This window comes from Taeniopygia guttata, chromosome 26 (genome assembly GCF_048771995.1).
Source record: "Taeniopygia guttata chromosome 26, bTaeGut7.mat, whole genome shotgun sequence".
In the NCBI taxonomy this organism is placed as follows: Eukaryota; Metazoa; Chordata; class Aves; order Passeriformes; family Estrildidae; genus Taeniopygia; species Taeniopygia guttata.
The window spans coordinates 5,945,223-5,964,509 of NC_133051.1; the positions used below are offsets into that span (position 1 = coordinate 5,945,223).

The 19,287-nt window shown below is 43.8% G+C and overlaps 2 protein-coding genes across 3 annotated transcripts in view; one reads left to right on the forward strand and one right to left on the reverse strand.

Moving 5' to 3' along the window:
• The window catches only part of TSPAN2 (tetraspanin 2), a 47,851-nt gene extending 39,432 nt beyond the window's left edge, over positions 1 to 8,419 (forward strand). Inside the window, exon 8 of the mRNA XM_072918941.1 lies at positions 8,399 to 8,419. Coding sequence (XP_072775042.1) covers positions 8,399 to 8,404 — 6 coding nt within the window. The 3' untranslated portion in view covers positions 8,405 to 8,419. The remainder of the gene's footprint in view (positions 1 to 8,398) is intronic.
• On the reverse strand, positions 479 to 12,457 carry LOC100227863 (bile acid receptor). Of its 2 annotated transcripts, none has more exons than XM_030292053.4 (11): positions 12,273 to 12,457; positions 7,837 to 7,962; positions 6,332 to 6,685; positions 5,352 to 5,492; positions 4,609 to 4,748; positions 4,414 to 4,518; positions 4,223 to 4,322; positions 3,020 to 3,148; positions 2,635 to 2,754; positions 1,506 to 1,619; positions 479 to 1,351 (listed from the first exon to the last, which is right to left on the reverse strand). In XM_030292053.4, the coding sequence occupies exons 2-11, from the start codon at positions 7,925 to 7,927 to the stop codon at positions 1,122 to 1,124; spliced, it is 1,524 nt and encodes a 507-aa protein (XP_030147913.4). In that variant the 5' UTR covers positions 7,928 to 7,962; positions 12,273 to 12,457; the 3' UTR covers positions 479 to 1,121. The 2 variants fall into 2 exon arrangements, with proteins under 2 accessions (XP_030147913.4, XP_030147912.4); XM_030292052.4 differs by having other exon boundaries at positions 4,414 to 4,521.
• Positions 12,458 to 19,287: the final 6,830 nt, after the last annotated feature.

Here is a 19,287-nt window from a genome sequence, read left to right on the forward strand (position 1 = left end):
TCAGCACCAGCACTGACAGCAGAGCTGAGCACAGCACCCAAACCGATACTGGCACTGGCACCAACACCAGCATCAGCACCAGCACTGACAGCGGCACTAAGCACAGCACCCAAACCGATACCGGCACTGGCACCGACATCAGCACCAGCACTGACAGCAGAGCTGAGCGTGGCACCCAAACCGATACCGGCACTGGCACCAACACCAGCACCAGCACTGACAGCAGCACTGAGCACAGCACCCAAACTGATACCGGCACTGGCACCAACACCGACATCAGCACCAGCGCTGACAGCAGTGCTGAGCATGGCACTCAAACCGATACCGGCACCAGCACCGGCATCAGCACCAGCGCTGACAGCAGAGCTGAGCACAGCACCCAAACCGATACTGGCACTGGCACCAACACCAGCATCAGCACCAGCACTGACAGCGGCACTGAGCATGGCACCCAAACTGATACCGGCACCGGCACTGGCACCAACATCAGCACCAGCACTGACAGCGGCACTGAGCATGGCACCCAAACCAATACCGGCACTGGCACCAACATCAGCACCAGCACTGACAGCGGCGCTGAGCATGGTACCCAAACTGATACCGGCACCAGCACCGACATCAGCACCAGCACTGACAGCAGTGCTGAGCACAGCACCCAAACCAATACCGGCACTGGCACCGACATCAGAACCAGCACTGACAGCGGCGCTGAGCATGGTACCCAAACTGATACCGGCACCAGCACCGACATCAGCACCAGCACTGACAGCGGCACTGAGCATGGCACTCAAACCGATACCGGCACCAGCACCGGCATCAACACTTGTACCAACAGCGGCATCTTGTACCGCCACCACCTACACCGGCAGCAACGCCAGCACCAACATCGACACCAACACTGGCAGCGGCACTAAGCGTGGCACCCAAACCGATGCCAGCACCGGCACTGATAGCGACACCAACACTTGTACCGACAGCGACATCGCCACCACCACCCGCACCGGCAGCGACAGCGGCACCGGCCCCTCAGGGCGGCCGCTGAGGGGGGGCGGAAAGGGCGGGAAACGACGGCGCGCGCCCGAGGCGGGAAGGGGCGCGCGGGCCGGCGGCCGTGGCGCCGCCTAGTGGAGGTCCCAGAGGTCGCGCAGCGGCGCGGCCAGGCGCGGGTCCCGCGCGCGCAGCGCCCCCGCGTGGGCGTGGCGGAGCGAGCGCAGCTCCGTGAGGCGCCCCAGCAGCCGGGCGAAGCGCTGCGGGTCCCGCGGGTGCTGCAGCTTCGAGTGCTTGTACAGGATCCCCAGCAGCGGCTCCTGCAGCTCCTCCACGTGGCGCTTGTCCCTCAGCAGCGGGCGGTCTGCGGGAGAGCGGCGGCACGGAGAGAGCGGTGAGCGGGATGCTCCGGGCGCCGCCGCCCCGCAGGGTCCGGTCGGCGCCGCCGCCCCTGAGGGGACAAATGGGAGCTCCCCCGGGGCAAGTGACAGCCAGTTGTTGTCACCTTCCCAACTTACCTGAAAAGAATACTGTTGTTGCTACGAGCAGAGCGTATTCGGTCTCGGTCACTTTGAGTTCCCCCATGGTTCTGTAGAAGTAGAACAGGGCGGTGATGAACTCCTCAGTTATGCCTGGGAAATGGAAAAAAACCAACATCTTTCGGTTAAAAACAACAACAACAAAAACCCCCAATCAACGTGCAGAATAATGAGGATGTTATTTCAGCGCAGAAAGAGTTGCAAATCATCTTTGCCTGAAGGGTGCGAGGTGACCCTCCCTGATACATGTGTGGGCTGCCCAGGACGGGGGACATGGAGCTCCTGGAGCAGGTCCAGCCGAGGCTGGGGAGCTCATGAGGGGGCTGGGGCACCTCTCTTTGGAGGAAATGGTGAATGGTTGGACTCTGTGATCTTAGAGGTCTTTTCCAAGCGAAGTGATTCCATGATTCTGTGAAAGGCTGAGGGAGCTGGGACTGTTCAGCTCGAGAAGATTCCCAGCTGAGAGGGGCCCTCAGGCCTGGGTGTTCCTGTCTGCAGGGACCAGCAGTGGCACTGGGCAGGAACTGATGCTCAGGAAGTTCCACATGAGGAAAAACTTCTTTCCTGTGAGGGAACAGATCGCCCAGAAAGGGTGTGAAGTCTCTCTAATTGGAGATATTCCAGACCCATCTGGAGATGAGCTGGTGCCATGTGCTCTGGCATGACCCTGCTGGAGCAGGGAGGTGGCTCCAGGTGACCCACTGTAATCCCTTCCAACCGCACTCATTCCATGATTCTGTGAATCTTTTAAGGCCTGGGGCTGTTCCATTGCATGAAATAGTTAACTAACTTTGTGAAAGCAATGTTAATTGCTAAAATAATAACAAAAGTTGTATGACAGTTGTACTGTGGAGCTTTGAATTTATATATTACTCAAAAGATATAAGCAAGCATGAAGACACCTCTTCTGCCATGAGGATGTCATGCCAGTGTGTGATACCTGAGTAGGTAATGCCAGAGAAGCTCAAGGGAGAGGAAAAGGAAAGGGAGAGGGAGAAGGGAGACAAGGAGCTGGAACAGTGGCCATAAGGACATTGTAGCTCAGTGTAAGAAAAATAGGTCCAGTAAAGCAAAAAATTCAGTGTTTAGATTCTGAGACCTCCATTACCTGTGGTAGTAGTAGAAGTTGGTCTCTCTTTATTATGACACATTTCCATGGAATAAATATTGTTTTTATCAAGGTTTTGAACATGACAACATGTCCCGTGATCAGAAAGTCTTACATGACCTGGAACAAGGCAGATGACAGTTCCCAGTCAAGCTTAAAGTGATCTTAAATATTTGTCTGTATCATTGCTGAAAATGTGTGACTTTTTCCCAGACCCACAAAGATATAAAATCCCTTTTTGGCATCTGGATCCAAGTTCTTTGCTTGCGTTTTTATTGGTCAAGGTCTCTTGTGTTAAATGTGACACAATGTATTATATGTAATTAATATAGCTGATATCATCCCTTCACCCCACAATGATGCAAGTCAAGTATTTCAGACCTACTTTCACTGGTTGATGGCTGGCACTCGCTCATTCTTTGGTTGTAAATTTGGGCTGATCTCAAGAACATTGCCTCCACTGTGGACCCTTTCAGCAGAGCAATCTGGTCCTCACTGGCTAAACTCTCAAACCCTGCAGAGAAAGGTGCATGTTCAGGATCAGGGAAGGCTGGGGCTGCCTTTAAGCCCCCAACATCATGTGAAAAAGGTGATTTTTTAAAAAAATAAATATCTTTACTGGAAAGAGGGAGCATGGTTCAATGATGCATGTACCAAAGATTTGGGATCTTTCTTGCTAGTTTGCAGGTTAGACAATTAAAAATAAAAAAAAGAGGGAGCAGTTTTCAGTGTTAAAAGATTCACAGGAAGATACAAGTAAAAAATATGGAACTAAGCAAGGGATTATCAAAACATTCTTCCTAATATCTTATAAATATAGGCCTAACACCTGATAAATTTGCTGCATTGTTTAGTGACTGTGGATATTCCATTAATTGTTACAATATTTTCTTTTTAGAAATTGTGTTCATCTTTTGACAAGCTCATTGTCTGCACTTGTAATTCAAGAGCAAAGGAACTTTGGTGATTTTTTTCTTAAGACTGATCAAAGCAGGATATGTAACACAAGAAAACAGACAGCTCACCCCTTCCTTCAGCTCTGCCCCACAGAGATGCTAAATTACATCAAATACCTGCTTTAGATAGGGTGATTGACCTTTGTCAGTGAGTTTTACAAAGAAAAGTTATCACCCTCCCTGTCAAACGTTACTTTGTCAACTTTACACTGAAACTGAGTGAATTTAGTTGCATGTTCCCTTGTTCTTTATGAAAGAAAAATATGAATAAGAACACCTGGTTAGTTCCTTCTGTGATGCCTTTTCCTTTGAAGAAACATCTGGTTTTTCCTTTGGTGACTGTGATAAATTGTAGACTCAGATTGGATTTCAGAGAATGTGGGGCAATAGTAATTCCCTCAGGGTTGTATTTAGAGGTCCATGTGCTTCCAGAAAATGTCTCTACTCCATGTCAGAAATGGAGAAGAAGTCTAATCATAGGAAAGTTTTGAACTGAAAGCTTCTAGGTTATCCTCGTGACATGTAAATGGCAAGTTAGAAGTACAAATAATCAGTTTAAAGCCTTTTCTTAAAGTCTGTATGCCATCAGTTTGATTTGGTTCCACTAATGTTCCCCAAAGGAAGGAACTCACCTGGGAGTCTTTTTGTGAAATCCACCAACACCTGGACATGGACAACAGCTGTCTCAGACAGGTGGAGGAAACTTTCCTCAGGACTTGCAGTTTCCTGTAGCTGCAAAAAAAGAATTTTTACACATTGGATATAGACAAGATACAGCACAACAGTGACTCAGCAATGCAGGCTGGGTGTGCTGGATACCTACAAACTTCCTGGCGTCCTCAAGGGGAATTGTGTATTTTTGGTGTGCTGCTACGATGTGATCAAGAAGCTGATGTTCTCCTGGAGTAAGTTCCATCTTCTCTGGGATCTGCTAAAAAAAATAAACCAATCAAATCACAATGACTTGGACTAAGAGTAAGTGATAAAAAGAGATATTTTAAATAGAAAAATATCCCACTTTTCCAGATCTTGTTGTAGATGATACTTGCTTACTATTCAGTCCCTCATCTTCCAGCTTTATGTTGCAAAGGAAACTGCTCTTCTGCTTGAAATTCTTCCTGAGTCGCTTTGACTTGCACTGGACTTCAGTCAGCAAACCTGTGAGGTGTGAAGTGGCCATCAGTGCTTGCATTTTCAATTAATTGCCGTCTGAAGTTATCACTTTTGTTAGAGATAACTCCAGTCTTGCATCACAGAAGCTGTCACCTATAATGATCTATGTGTCCTAGAGAATGTGGCTGTGTGTTACTTATCAGGTGAGCTGATGTTCAGTAGCCACCAAAGGCCTGAGGGTCTGCAGGCATCTTTGTCCTGGTGGCTTTGTGACACAGAGGCATCAGAATTTTTTATCAAAGCCCATCATGCCATTTTTATTTAATTTTTTCCCCCTCAAACTATAAAGCTCATCTGATCTGCTCACTGCTATCCAGACAAAACTCAGGATATTTAGCTTATCTTCTACATAGTACTTCCTTGTTTTTCCTTGTACTGTCTTTGACCAACAGCTCTCTTAAGGTGAGGGGGCACTTCCCAAGAATTGCTGGCTTCTGCACACCAAGATGCTACAGGTGCCACCATCCCCAAAGTTAATTTTTCTACAGCCAAACAGAGCTTATAGCAGCATCATTGGGAAGGGATTGACTTTGGAGAAGGTTTTATCTGCGGTGACTAAAGAAGAACCCAGCAGGAAGGAGCACTCACATTCTGCCAGCATTCCCACAGCTCTGCACTTCTTGAGGCGGCACTCCTGGCACTTCCTCCTCATGTACATGTCCATCTCGCAGTGCCCCCCGCTCTTGCAGCGGTACACGGCGTTCTTGGTGATGCTGCGCCGGAAGAAGCCTGGGAACGAGGACCAGGTCATGGCTGGGGCAATCGAAGGAGCTTTATCTCACAAGGATTTAAAAGGGTTTGAATGGTTGGGTTTTTCAAATGGAAACTTTGCCTTGATTTTAAATCTGCTTTTGAAAAATGTAGTTATGGCTGGTTCTTTCTGACTGATATTAATCGACATTTTCCATACATAGAATCATAGAATATGCTGATTTGGAAGGGACCCACGAAAATCACCAAGTCCATCCCCTGAGCCTGCACAGACACCCCCATACCCCAGCCTGTGCATCACTGAGAGCTATTCTCAAATGCTCCTGGAGGGGCTGTGCCCATTCCCTGGGGAGCCTGGGCAGTGCCAGCACCCTCTGGGGGAAGAACTTTTCCTGATATCCAACCTAAATCTCCTGGTACAGCTCCAGCCCTTCCCTCGAGTCCTGTGCCTGGTCATAGGGAGCAGAGATCAGAGCTGCCCCTCATGAGACAGCTCCCATAGCAACAAGTTAAAATATGATTAGCAAATAATTACTACTTGCTTTTATTCACTTACAATAATAAGTGAAATTAATAACACTGAAATAAATCTAAGAACTGTTCATGAGAAAACCAGCACCTGCTTAAGCTGACACTATTCTAGTAAGTCATCAATGCAAAAATGAGATGCTTGAAGTGCTCGTATGAAATACAGACTGAAAATATTTTTTCAAAGAATGTTATAAAAATGTGAATTGGGAGAAAGAGGGTTAGATAGGGGGTTCATTAGATAAATTAAAAGCCACTGTGGTAACACCAGCTCTAACCCCAGCCCAATCTGTCTGGAGGTGGCACCGAGGCCCCGTGTCCCCGCTCACCTTTGCAGCCCTCGCAGGTCAGTGCGTTGTAGTGGTACCCCGAGGCCTTGTCCCCACACACCACGCACAGCTCCTCCTGCCCCTTCAGCCTCACCGAGTGGTTTAACCTGGGCCTCTTGAGCCCCTGGTACCCCCCGTCCTCCCCGTGGGGAGCCAGGAAGGGGCCCTTGCTGAGCTCGCAGCTGCTGCCGACGCAGGGCCCATCGTACGGGGGCTCCAGGCTGTAGGAGCCATACGGGGCCGGGCCGGGCTGGGGCTGCAGGGCTGGCACTGGCACTGCTGGGTACTGGCAGTACGGGGCAGCCTGGAAATCCACGTCCTGCAGCTGGTAGTTGATGTGCTCCGGTAGAACATCTGTGCCGGGGGAAATCGAAAGTGGAGTGAAAACCTGGAGAACATCTCAACATCAGCTGCTCCAAGGTTTAAAAATGGTTTATAGATTTAGTAGCATAAATAATAGAGGAACACATTTTCAGAAGTGCAATCTGACACATTCTATTTAAATTTAAACCTGTAATGTTCATAAGTGAAATCTGAAATGTAGCAAAAATGGCTCCGTAGCAGTTTGGGCAATGTCATGTGTGTGCCACTGCATTAGTGTTAGTAAATAATTGAATATCACTTGCCAATTGATGGCACAGTTGCCTTCAGATCTTACACTTAAAGGTTGCTTTTATTAACTGTCCACACTACAGTCAAATACCTTTCACAAGTGAATTTCTTAATGAATAAAGTGTTTGTTACTGATACATATCTGAGACATCGTTTTGAAAACGTTGCACAAAGGTCTGCGAAAAATTGTGTAGAAATCAGAGAGTACTAAAAAATAGTGTGACAGGGGTCTTAAAGTTGGACTTCAGAGGAGTAAAAAGTAGAGACTTGTTTTATTTAGTATTTTGCCACACGTGTCTTTACAGTTATGAGATTTTAGTTTAGTAAAATGTAGGTACAGAATTACAAAGAGAGTTTCTTCCTGCCTTTCTGTCTGTTGAGTTTCAATTTTATCCAGCCTCCCTTAAATACACACAGCTATACCAAAGAAAGCCTGTGCAACATGCATCATGTTTCATTCTTCCTTTGGGATTATTAAAAAATCTCTATAAAACAAATTGGAAAGATTTTTTAAAACAGGTTTTTTTTTTTTCCTTTAGTGGGCTTTGGGTTCTGCCTTTAGTCTTCCAGAATCAAATTAGTTATTGTAATTATAGTTACATAAGATATAGAACAGGCATTATCTATTTATAATGTATCTGGAATACTGTAATAAAACCTGTGTCTTCTCCATGTAGGTCAAAGGGAGACAGAACTGGGGATGTTTATAGGGAATGCTCAGTCAGAATAATCCCGTTGTGCTCAAAAGCCTGTATGAGATTTCCATACACTTCCAGTAGGAGCTTGGTAAGAGCTTTCAAGTGCATTAAAGATAAATTAAAATTAATAAAAAAGAAAATCCCCCAGGAGTTCATTTTGCTGCATTTCCAGAGTACAAAACTTGCTTTACTCACCGTAGTACTGGATGGGCTCGGGAAGGCCGTACCCGTCAGGGACGGTGACAAACGTGTTGGCCATGCTCTGCTCCCAGCTGCACTGCTTCATCCACTCTGCTGTGAGACCAGCCTTTAAACAGCAGCCTGGGAAAGGGAAAAGGAAGAGAAACACCCAGTGGGAAAGGATTGCTGGGTAGGTTAGACACAGAGCCAGAAAATTCCAGAATATGGCAGAGTTTTCAGATCATAAGAAAATCAGATGTCTGTGTGAAGTCACATAACACCCTCAATGAGACTACAAAATGTTTGAGTGTCCTGATATTACAGATTCAGGGTAAAATTCTTTCCTAAGTTTCCAAGTTATAGTTAGAAATGTTTTGCTCTGAGTTTTACGCAAAACCATGTGGGGGAATTGGACTGGTAAATTCTTTAATTCAGAGAAGGTTAAAAGCTTAACAGATAGAAAAAAACTTGCTTCGGGTAGGAATTGGAGCATTTGCTCTGGTGTATATGTGAGGCTGTCCTGTTTGTGCACAAAGATGGGCTTTTAATGAGTTTATTTCATTCACTTTTTATGCAGAGTTGAAGCAAGGAAAATGGCATGGAAAGGCCAGCATGGAATATCTGTTCTTCATCATGTAAGTACTCATTTATGCATTAAAACTCAACTTTGCCCTGCTTAAGCACTGCCTGAATTACACTTACTGTGTTCCTTTAACGGTGTAAAGTTGACAGTGAAGACCAAAATATTGATTTCCTACAGGATGTGCTGCCTCTAAAGAGCTTTCCATTGCTCCTTGGTCATTGAAGGAGCTGGGCTCCTGGCTGGATTCACTGACATTCCCAATAACAAAGTGCACTGAGAGCTCACGGTGACATGGTGAGAAGAGCTGTTGTGCATGGAGTTCAAAACTTAACTCATTTTTCAATAATTTGACTTATAAATTCAAATTTAGAGAAGTTATGAAGAAGTGTGCTTTAAAAACTCTTAAAAGAGTTTTAGAGGGAAAAAAAAAGTCTGTATGGACAGTGGCACGAGCTGGGTTTGAGTTTACATACCTACATCAAACCTCTGGTGTTGCGCAGAATTGAGAGCTAACAGAGTAGCCATTAGAGGAGTAAGTAGGAATATTTTCCTTGCCCCCTTGTCCCTGTGCCTGAGTGGGATGTGGCCACAGGTTAAACCTTTGCTGAGCCTGATGCCCATTGAGCAAGGGCTGTAAGAGACAATTTGCCCAGGAACCACTCACAGGCTTTCCCCAAGCAGACAGGAAGAATAGAAAAGATGAAAAAGGCATGGAAGGATTTGGAAAATACAGCAAATCCAACTCCTTCAACAGAATTCTCTGCAGAATTTACAGCAAGTTTGGTTTAAAGATTCTCCCTGAAGGAAGGTGTTTGTGCTATACCTGTACCTCGCTGCAGCTGAGCCAATGAATGAATCACCCCAGGGAATCTGAAGTCCTGACCGGTAAAACACACATCCCTTCCCCCAAAGTGCACAGAGCTTTGGGGCTGACCACTTTCACTTTGTGTTGTCAGCAGAAGGTGAAAGGATGCAGTGAGGCTGGAATGCTGGGGGTTTGTTATCTCTCCTAGTAAATATTTGTTTGAGAGCAAAATAAGTCACTGAATCATGAGGTCTTATCAGTTAGATCAATTTGGCCTGGGCAAAGTCTACATTTTTTTCCCAAAAATGTGTGTTTGCTGAAGAAATGTGTTTCTGAATTCCTGTGGTTTCTTCAAATAAAAGTCATAATTGAATAATAGATTAAAAAATTACACTGATCCAGTCTAATAAAAGCAGTATATTGGGAGTATGAAGTACCAAATGTAAGGTGGTCAAGTGCTTAAACATTCTAAACCTTGGAAGCAGATTTTCCTTAGGCAAAGTTTCCTCAGCTTAGTATTGTATGAGAAAGGATTCGGCCCTTCTTACTAATTTTTGTGGCTAATAACAGTAACCAGTTGCACCTACAAAATTTCCAGCTTAGGCTGGACTTCATAAATAAATCTTAAATTAAGAGAATTAAGAGGATGTTAGAACAGTGGGAATAATAAATCTAATGGTTATCTGATGAATGCTCTACTGTCTTAGAATGAGACATGCATAAACATTAAGTTTCATTTTCTGACATTTAAGAATTTAGTGTTGACAAGCTTGTTCTTCTGATCAAACAAAGCATTGGGATTTTTAAAGCAAAAAAGAAAAAAAAAAAAAAAAAGACAATAAGATATGTAGGGAAGGAACTTAATTTCCTAGGCCAGGCAGGTTTTGATTATTTACAAGTGACTGTGAGAGTTGTGTTTTCCAACCTTTGCCTCCCCCCTGGTGAGTGAGGCAGCAGCAGGGAGGTCTCCTCCAAACTGCTGCAGTCCCTCGGATTCCATGAACCATGTGCTGCTCTCCCCGAGCTCTGTGGCCATCCCAAACCCCTCACACCTCATGGACACTTCCCCAGCCCTCACAGACACTCATTAACCTTAGCCAGGCAAGGGAATTCTGCAGGTGCCCAGCACGGTGAAGCTCCTGACACAAGGTACCAGACATGCCCATGTGTAATGTCCAAAGCAGTGACTGGAACAAAGCTGAAATAAGAATGGAGCAACAGGTTTGGATGTTTGGGGCAGCTGAAGCTGTGCCATTCCCAAAACAAAATGTTTTGTGTCCCTTTTTCTCTTTTCTGTATATTCCAAATATAACTTGTGCATGAGTGCTTTAAAAGGAAGCAAAAATCTTAATACATTCACAGAGAGGATGCATAAAGGTCTTTAGCCTAAAAAGTGGAAACAACCGGGAACAAGAGAGGAATTTTAAATTTTTTTTTTTTTGTAGCATCCCCAGTAACACTCTTAGGGTGGGAGCCTTGAGCCCTGAGTCACAGAGACTGAGCTGACAGAAAATGTCATCTGTGTAAAGCACATGCTGTTCCTGCTTCTCCTTCTACTGCTGGGCATTTTCACTTGTGAAGTCCTGAGCAGGTGAGGGGAATGGTGTTTTTTGGAAAAGGTGATCTACACTCAAAGTAGCTTAAGCACGTTTGAAAATGTTCTTTTACAGGCTTAGTTTTGCCAGTGCTCATCTTCTGAACGACAAATGTTCAGTATAAACCACAACATGTTGGTTCAAGGGCTTGGTTATCCACCTCATGCAGAAATTTAGTTCTTAGTCCCAACTGAAATGCTTGACAACTTATCAAAAATGTGATCCACTAAAGAAAAAAAAAAAGCCATTGATTGATAGAAGTAAAGTAGAACTATAAATAGAATGTACACGTTCTGACTAGAATCTGAACTGCACATTTATTTATTTCTATTTATGGTGAAAGATGTGGGGTTTATCATTTTTATTGCTATAAAACCCCATATCATAAAGCAACATATCATCAACTTATCAAATTTATTGGGATACAAAACATCCTTCATGTAGCAAAGCTACAGGGAGCCCTTTCAGAGGTTGGGACTGACAGTGCTTTAGCTGCTATCGTAAATATTTTGACAGTTGAGTCATGGGGAAATTTCTTGTTTACAGGGAATTTTAGGAACTCGAGCTGAAGGTCTTCACCATCTATTTAGCACACCTTGGGGCACGTTAGTGGTCACGTAGTGGAACTCAGAGCACGTTTCAGGCTCAGGTTTAATCGCTGTGCTTTGCTTGCAGCTGGAAGGCAAAGCTTATTTTTTTTTATTTTGTGAAAATTTAAGCCAAAAACTGAAAAAAAAAACATAACTGAGCATAATCAGTGCCAAGTAGGTGTGATGCCAGCTAATCTATTTAATTTCACTCAAGCAATTCAGTAATCACTGCTTAATTAAATAATGATTTTGCAGGGAAAATTGTAGGATCACTTGATTGATCCTGTATGCAGCTTACATGCATTATTAAAGGTTTTTCTTCTCTTCCTGGTTTTAATGTGCCAAGAAGATCCCCAAAGCTCCTTTTTGAAGAAATTCCATTTTTCTTCTTATTAAATGTGTTCCTTCCTGGTTATTATATTCCATATAATAATCATAATAGGAACTGGCTTATTTTACCAATGGACTACATTGCAATTATCTTGAAATTTTCCTTTGGAATTGTTATTTCATGAATAATTATTTCAAAAGCATAATTTTTATACATGCTAAAATAAGAGGTTAGAGGTTGCTTGAAACTCACAATTTTCAAGGTACTTTTGGGAAGGGAAACAAATAATTGAATTTAAAAGTTGTTTTTCTTCACTCTGTGTGTCAAATGAAGTACTGTTGGAACAAACCCTTGGCAGTAGAAAATACCAGATTTAAAAGTGCACGTTTGCTGTTTTCATTTCGTCAGATACTTAAAAAGAAAGAAAAAAGGAGGTAAAGAAGAAAAAAAGCACAGTGCCTGGAGTATTTTCACATGGCAAACTGAAGTATAGCTTGAGCAGCAATTTCTAACCTCAGAGCATGCAGAGAAGGAATGAAATACTCACGGTGCTTGCAGGAGCTCCTCTCCCGTGCCGGTCCCAGCTCTGCTCCAGCTGCAGCCCAGCAGGCCTTTCCCTATTTATCAGTTTGTGTGCACAGCCCGGGCTCCAGACACTCGGCAGAGCCACGCTGCGGCTCCGAGACACCAACTTCCCACACAGCTCCTCTGGGGTCAGAGCAAGGGCAGCTGTGAGCCCACATAAATCACAGCAGAACTGGGTCATCAGGGACAGAGGCCATGGGGACCCTCACGTCACTGCTTCCCAGAGTCCTCCCTGCCAGCACGAAGATCCTGCTTTCTTGCTAGAATTCAAAATTCTCCCATTTTGGTTGTTTCACGTTGACATGTCGGGGTGGTGATGGAAAATGTTCAATTCCCAAGTGGGGAAAATATTGCAGTACGGTTATTTGGAGATTTTTGCATGACATAATAATTTAATTTGGAAAGGCTGGATCAGGCCAGGACCTCCAAACACCAAACACTTACCTTGTCCTCCATGTCCTGATTCAGACACCCCTGTGGCACACACCAGGCTCACACTCAGTTCATTGGCAACCTCAGTGAGCTTAACTTCACACTGCCATTAACTCAGCAAAATTTTCTTCTTAACCCCCTGAGTATTTCCATTATTAGTAACTTCTAATAAATTAATATTGCAAAAGGATGTTTGCATTGTTTCCTAGGTAGATGTGGCCTTTTGGATAGGGAATTTTCTTGTTAGGTATCATGCTGTTCCAGTGCTCCCAGCAGGTTGCAAATCTCCTCACTCCAGGAGGAGCTCACCTGCCTTCTGTGGATGATCAGTTCTCCATTCACCTCAGGAAAAACTGCTTCTGTTGGATACTGCATGGAATTAGGTGGGAAAAGGAAAATGTAATTTCCTGTTGGGTAACTTACAGCAAAGTCACTTAAAATCCTCTTTCGGGACAGTAGGTTTTCATGGATAAACGGCCATCACCCTTCAAGAGAGGGACATATTTCTATTCCTTGGGGTCCAGAAAAGAGCTGCCCTAAGGCTGCTTATTTCCATGTGCCATTTATGACTCTGTCTGTGGAGTGGAATGGTTGAGTCTTTCAAGAACAAACAGTATTCACGAATAAATATTATTCGAGCATATTATGGAGTTTTCTAAGTTTTCAGATGTCCTGCATTGATCATGTGTGGTGATGGGGGACTGCAACACAGTGATTACACAGCAGAAATGAAGATAATTATGTTCTAAGCTTAATTATGCTCAGCACTTGTCTTTCTGGTAAAAGCAGCCTCATACAGAAACTTGACAAGTTGTCAAAAAAACTTCAATAGTAAAACTGAAGGTTTTACAATTGATATAACAAATATTTTTTTCACAGAAGTATCTCTTTCACGATATCCCATTGACTTTTTTATCCAGCCTTTCTCATGAAAGTTGAAAAAACAAGCAGAGGTTTGTGAAATATTGTGGTTAGCTTTTAAATGCTACTGACTTTTATTTTTAGCATTTTTTTTCTGATAGAAGTCACCTTACTGATAAGATGTTCAAATTAGCTCTAGGATGTGGGTATTTAGAGCCTGTTGACTCCAGGGGACTTAAGCCTGAAGCTCAGGTTTTTAAAAGGCATCAAATCCCTTCAACTCAGTTTATAAAGCCTGCTGGATTCAGGGTAAATTCAGTTTCTAAAATCAGTATTTAAATAAGTTTATAAAATAACCATATAAAAGTTGTAGTAGAAATTAATTGCAGTAATTAAGTATTAGCCCAATGTTAATTAACTCCCACACTGTAGTAATGAAACTATTTTGCATAATCATGAAGTGATTCAGACCAGGTGGCTGGCTAAATACATATATTTATGTAAGTAGAGATATTTACATTATTTTAATAAATCACTGTTCCTATTCAAAGTTTAGCATGACAAAAATGGGAAACTTGAGGGCACATTTGAATCACCTAAAATACTGCTGCAAAGAAGAGGAAAATAAACTCTTTTCCATGCTTGTAAATAATCAAAACCCAGAAAGGTTATTTAGGAGTAAGGGAGATTTAAATTACAAACTAGAGAAAGCAATTACATGGTAAAAATAGCACTGGAGTGAGTTCCTTGTACTATCTTCTCCACTGGCTGTTTTGAAGATCAGTTTGGGCAACCAGATTGAACTCAGAAATTGTTTTCTTTGAGTTGCTTTGGTTTGTAAAGAGGACTTCTTGTAAAGGACTTTGGAAAGCTGCTTCCAGCTCTGTTTTCTGTTCTTTTCCTATACATACATCAATTCTGTAAAACACTGCTGAAGTCTCTGGTCAGTAACGTGCCCAGAGCTGCTTCAGTGGCAAAGGAAATAATCCCAGACTCCAAGCTTGCTTTACTAGCAGCAAGTAAACAAAGTGTCACTCACAGATATGGCCTGAATATAGGAACTGAAGGAGTTCATGCCATGAGCCAACATCCAGAAGTGGCACTGAAGTGGGGAATAAGGGACACACATGTTTTCCACAGAAAAGAAGCAGATGTGGTGATAGCAGCCTGACCTGGACACTGCTGCAGCACTTGTGCAGCTTCACTGCCACCACTGCAAACTGAGAGCTCTGAGCAGTCAAATCCCCCTGGAGATTGGGCAGCTGGCCCCAAGGCTCTGATGGGTGAGGGAGCTGGAGACGAAGGAAGAGCTTCCCTGGATCCATACCTGCTGAGACAATCCATTTTCAAAGTCAGCACAATTCTTTGTTCATCTGGACTGGAGTTTCCAGATGGTAACCAAATAGTTAAAGGAAATTGCATCTACTCCAGCTGGATCATCTCTACATAAATGACCCGTTTGGCTTGATCTGGTATTGGATTGTTTACGTAACTTCAGTAATTAACCACTATCAGCCTCATTAATGAAACATAAACCACCTCTTCTGCTCATTTATAAAGCATTTGTCAAACAAAACTCAAACGAAGGGCAGAATCTCAGCAAAGTAACAGCCCTCCAAGAGCTACTGAGCCCTGACTGCAAGGCACAGCAGTCACTTTGTTGTTGTTTTTCAGTAGAACTGAAGCAGAAGTGATGGCATTGCCTATTGCTCTTGGCTAACTTCTCCTCAAGCCATCTGAGATCTGTCACATGAGGGCAAGCATGCCTGGACAACTATTTTGGCCACTTCAGTACAAAATACTGATGTTCCAGCTCATTACTGTAAATCATTAAATGATGAAAGCAAGAGTCAAATACTAAATGACTAAAGCCCTCAGAAAACTAATTGCTAATTACAGTAATTGTTGTTCTATGTGAGTTAAAGGTTACATTAAAACAATTATTATTTCATTACAGGATTAAATCTTTCCTGTTGGAAAACTGTTCTGAGCGATATTACAGAAAGCGAAGTATTAACAATACAGATCACGTATCAAAATGATCTAACCTAATCTCTACCTATTTTTGTGTCAGAGAAATAAAATGGTTCAGAGGCATAAAATACACTGGCAAACACATCCATGCCAAAATTTTTGTGATCTGAGGCCTTGCCTTCCCTTTCCAATTTGTTGAGAAATTCATACAAAAAACAAGTTTTCTGTGCCCCCTCTCTTCTGTTATTTATAGATCTTCCAAAGGTTCGGGAATGCTGACACTGTTGGGATTGTTCTTCGTGGGTGTGGATGAACCTCTCAGTCCTGAGTGAGAAGCAGCACAAAGCCCTGTGAGTACTGATTTTGCCTGATGGTGTTACTTTGCACAGTGAACAGCTCCCATGTGGCACTGCAGAGTGTGAGATAATAGAAATACTCTTTGTTTTGCATCAAATGTATCAGACAAATACTCATTAGCAAACTGGATGAGAAATAACTCAGAAGATGCAATTTTTTGTTAAATTCTTAAATGCTTTTGTGGGATTAAATGATGAAATAGCAGACCAGAGAGGAAGAACAATTTCAATCTTTTTAAGACTCATTTTTTTCTTAATCATGAAGTTGTTGGATAGTTTCACCTTGAATTTTCTTACAGGTTTGTAAGGCCAATCTTGAAGAACTAAACATTATGCAAAGTTTCAGTCCAAGAGCCAGACTGCCTTAAACTCACCTGAAAGTCTCAGGACGGCCCACTAAATGATACCGTTTCTCCTGTTTATTCTCTTAAACTTAATCTGCAGTGCCTGAAGGCAGAGTAGGTACAATAAACCAATCCATTCAACCTTCACGAAGTTCCTGGGTACCCTAACACTTCCCCCTTTCAGTTCCCTCTGCCAAAACTGTTTCCCCTTGGCTGGAAGACCAGATTTGTTAATCAAATACTCCAGCGAGGCACGAAGTGGAAGAAAGCAAAACTATCAATTAAGTTTGATTACAATCCCCAGAGTTGGTAGTTCATAGAGAATACTCATAACTACAGGCACTGCAGTACTTTATATGTACAGCAAAGGGAAGCCAAGACCTCATTTCCATAAAGCAGATCTTGACACTCTATGTTAAGCATTACAAAATAATTATTCTGGAATGCCTTGCTCAGCATTTTATCAGCAGTGGTCTTGCTGCTGAGACTGAACTAACTGGATGTATCCATTTATCAATGATAATGTTTTTCCTTTTTTCCAGCCTGGATTCCATCTTGAGGACATTTGTTTTAACAGTAGAAAGAATATTAGACTCATAAGTGTGAGTGCTGTGGTGCAGTGGGTGACTCCTCAAGATTTATCAAAGCAAGATAATTAGTATGAACAATAAGACTGAGTTCCTTGGTAATAATTCTTGTCACAGGACAACTCTGCATTATGCCACGTTAATCTACCTTGAAGTATGGGCTGGGAAGTGCAACAGGAGGATTCCTCTGGGCTCCTGGGCCGTGAGTCTCTGTGCTACACTTTTGTCGAAGGCAAAACCAGTGAGATTGTGACAGTAGCTGAGAGCTGTCTTAACACTACCACTTAATTTTAAAAGCAAGCAGTCAGAAAGTGTTGGGGTGTGTGGTGTGAGAGGGGGCTGGTTTGCTTTTTAAATGGCTGTAGCTGCTGAAATAGTTGGGTTTTGAAGGAAGGGCTTCTAATGGAAATGTGAATTGTCACGTTCCATTTTTAAAAGCTTGTGCCCAGCTGCATCACCATGGGAGACTTGTGCTTTCAGACACTTAGCCACAATGTTTTTACCTGTGCTGACCGCGCTTAATATAATTTTACTGAAAATCCAAGAAGTATTCTAAAGATTTGCCCTTTATTCTGTTCTCTAATTCCAATATCTAGATGTCACTCCATCTGTCACAGACATTGCCATTTGGTACTGATCTGTTCATAAAATCCCAGAATGGTTTGGATGTGAAGGGATCTTAAATCCCATCCTGTTCCACCCCTGCCATGGGCAGGGACCTTCCACTATCCCAGGTTGCTCCCAGCCCCGTCCAGCCTGGCCTTGGGCACTTCCAGGGATCCAGGGGCAGCCCCAGCTGCTCTGGGAACCCTGTGCCAGGGCCTCCCCACCTTCACAGGGAAGAATTTTTCCATATTATAACTTGAATTTCCACTCTTTCAGCCTGAACCCATTTCCCCTTGTCCTGTCCCTCCAGCCCCTGATGAGGGGTCCCTCTCCAGCTCCTCTGTAGCCCCTTCAGACCCTGGAAATGGCTGTGGGGTCTCCACACAACTTCATCTTCTGAACAGTCTCTGCTCTCTCAGCCTGTATCCTTAGGGGAGGGGCTCCCGTGCCCTGAGCAATTTTGTCCACTTTATGTCCAGCTAGATTTATTTTCTTTGTGATTTTCCTACTGTTAGCAAGAGCCTTCTCAGCTGTACTCAGATCTGTTATGTATTTATCCCACCACAGAAATACTATTTCTGATTTTCCAAAGATGGCCTGGGAGCAGTTTGGGCTCTACAGCAGCATTGTTGTTCTGAGTGTCCCAGTACTCTGCTATCCTGCCTTCACTTCTCCTGCTACAACAACCCCATGTTCTGTTTGACAAAATACAGCCATGTGGTTAAGAGTTATTAAAAGCATTAAAACATTAACCTCTCATAACCCCATTTTTCACTTTGTACACACACATAAGTGTTTAATCGAATTGAAGTTAAACACTAAAAAGTTTGAGAGGCCAAATTTATACATTCTATTTAGTTTACACAGCATTGCTGTGATAAGCCAAAGGAATTACAAAGCACCCCTACTCAGAAATGCTCATCTGTTGATTTGTTTAAGCTCTGTTGCTACACACTCAAAGTTTTGGTGACAAGCATTCCCAGCATTTAAAGCAAGGAGCTTTGTCCTACTGGGATCCTCTCTGTGTCCTGGCGCCACAGGAACTCACTCTGCTGTCCCTTGGAGCTGGACAAATGATTCCATGTCCAGATCTGCTGGAGAGGGGCTGAGCCCCAGCCCTGAGTGGGAGCATGGGCTCAGGGCAGTGTGACAGTGGTGTCATAGATCCTCATCTCTCTCATCGTGGAGTTTTATTCCTAGAAGCCAGAATGCCACAGAGGAAACAAACTGATCCTGAAATACAGTCCGGTACAGCAGTGCTGCCCTCACCTACCCCTGCTCGTCCCTAGGGCCAGGATGGCACCTCTGACACCAGGGGGAGGAGTGTTAAATCAGAGCTATGAACACAAGAGCTGAACAGGCAGCTCAGACACATCCTGGTGCAGCTCCTGCAGCGATGAAATGATCCTTCACTCTGCCCAGACTGTGGGTTCCTGCAGCTGATTTCCTACAGATGAACCGGAATTCCCAGGGCCACATCTCTCAATGGCTCATTGAGTGCCTGCATTAAGTGGAACCTCAGGGACTGCAAGTTTGGTTTCACAGAAATCCCTGTGCTGGAGAAAGTGAAAAAGGAAAAGATGGCTCTGGCCCGCAGAGCTCGTTCCATGGAGCTGTGTCAGGCCTGCTCTGTGAGCCTGCCCAGGCTCTGTGGAAACGGGAGCTCTGGGAGAGGCTTTGGAGGCAGGAATGGAGCAGCAGCAGGTGCTGAACTGCACACGAGGGGCCATGTGAGGATGTGAGAGTGGGACAGGGAAAACAAGCGCTGGCTAGGGCTTAGGGATGATGTGTCCATTTTGGCACAGGACAATTTTTAC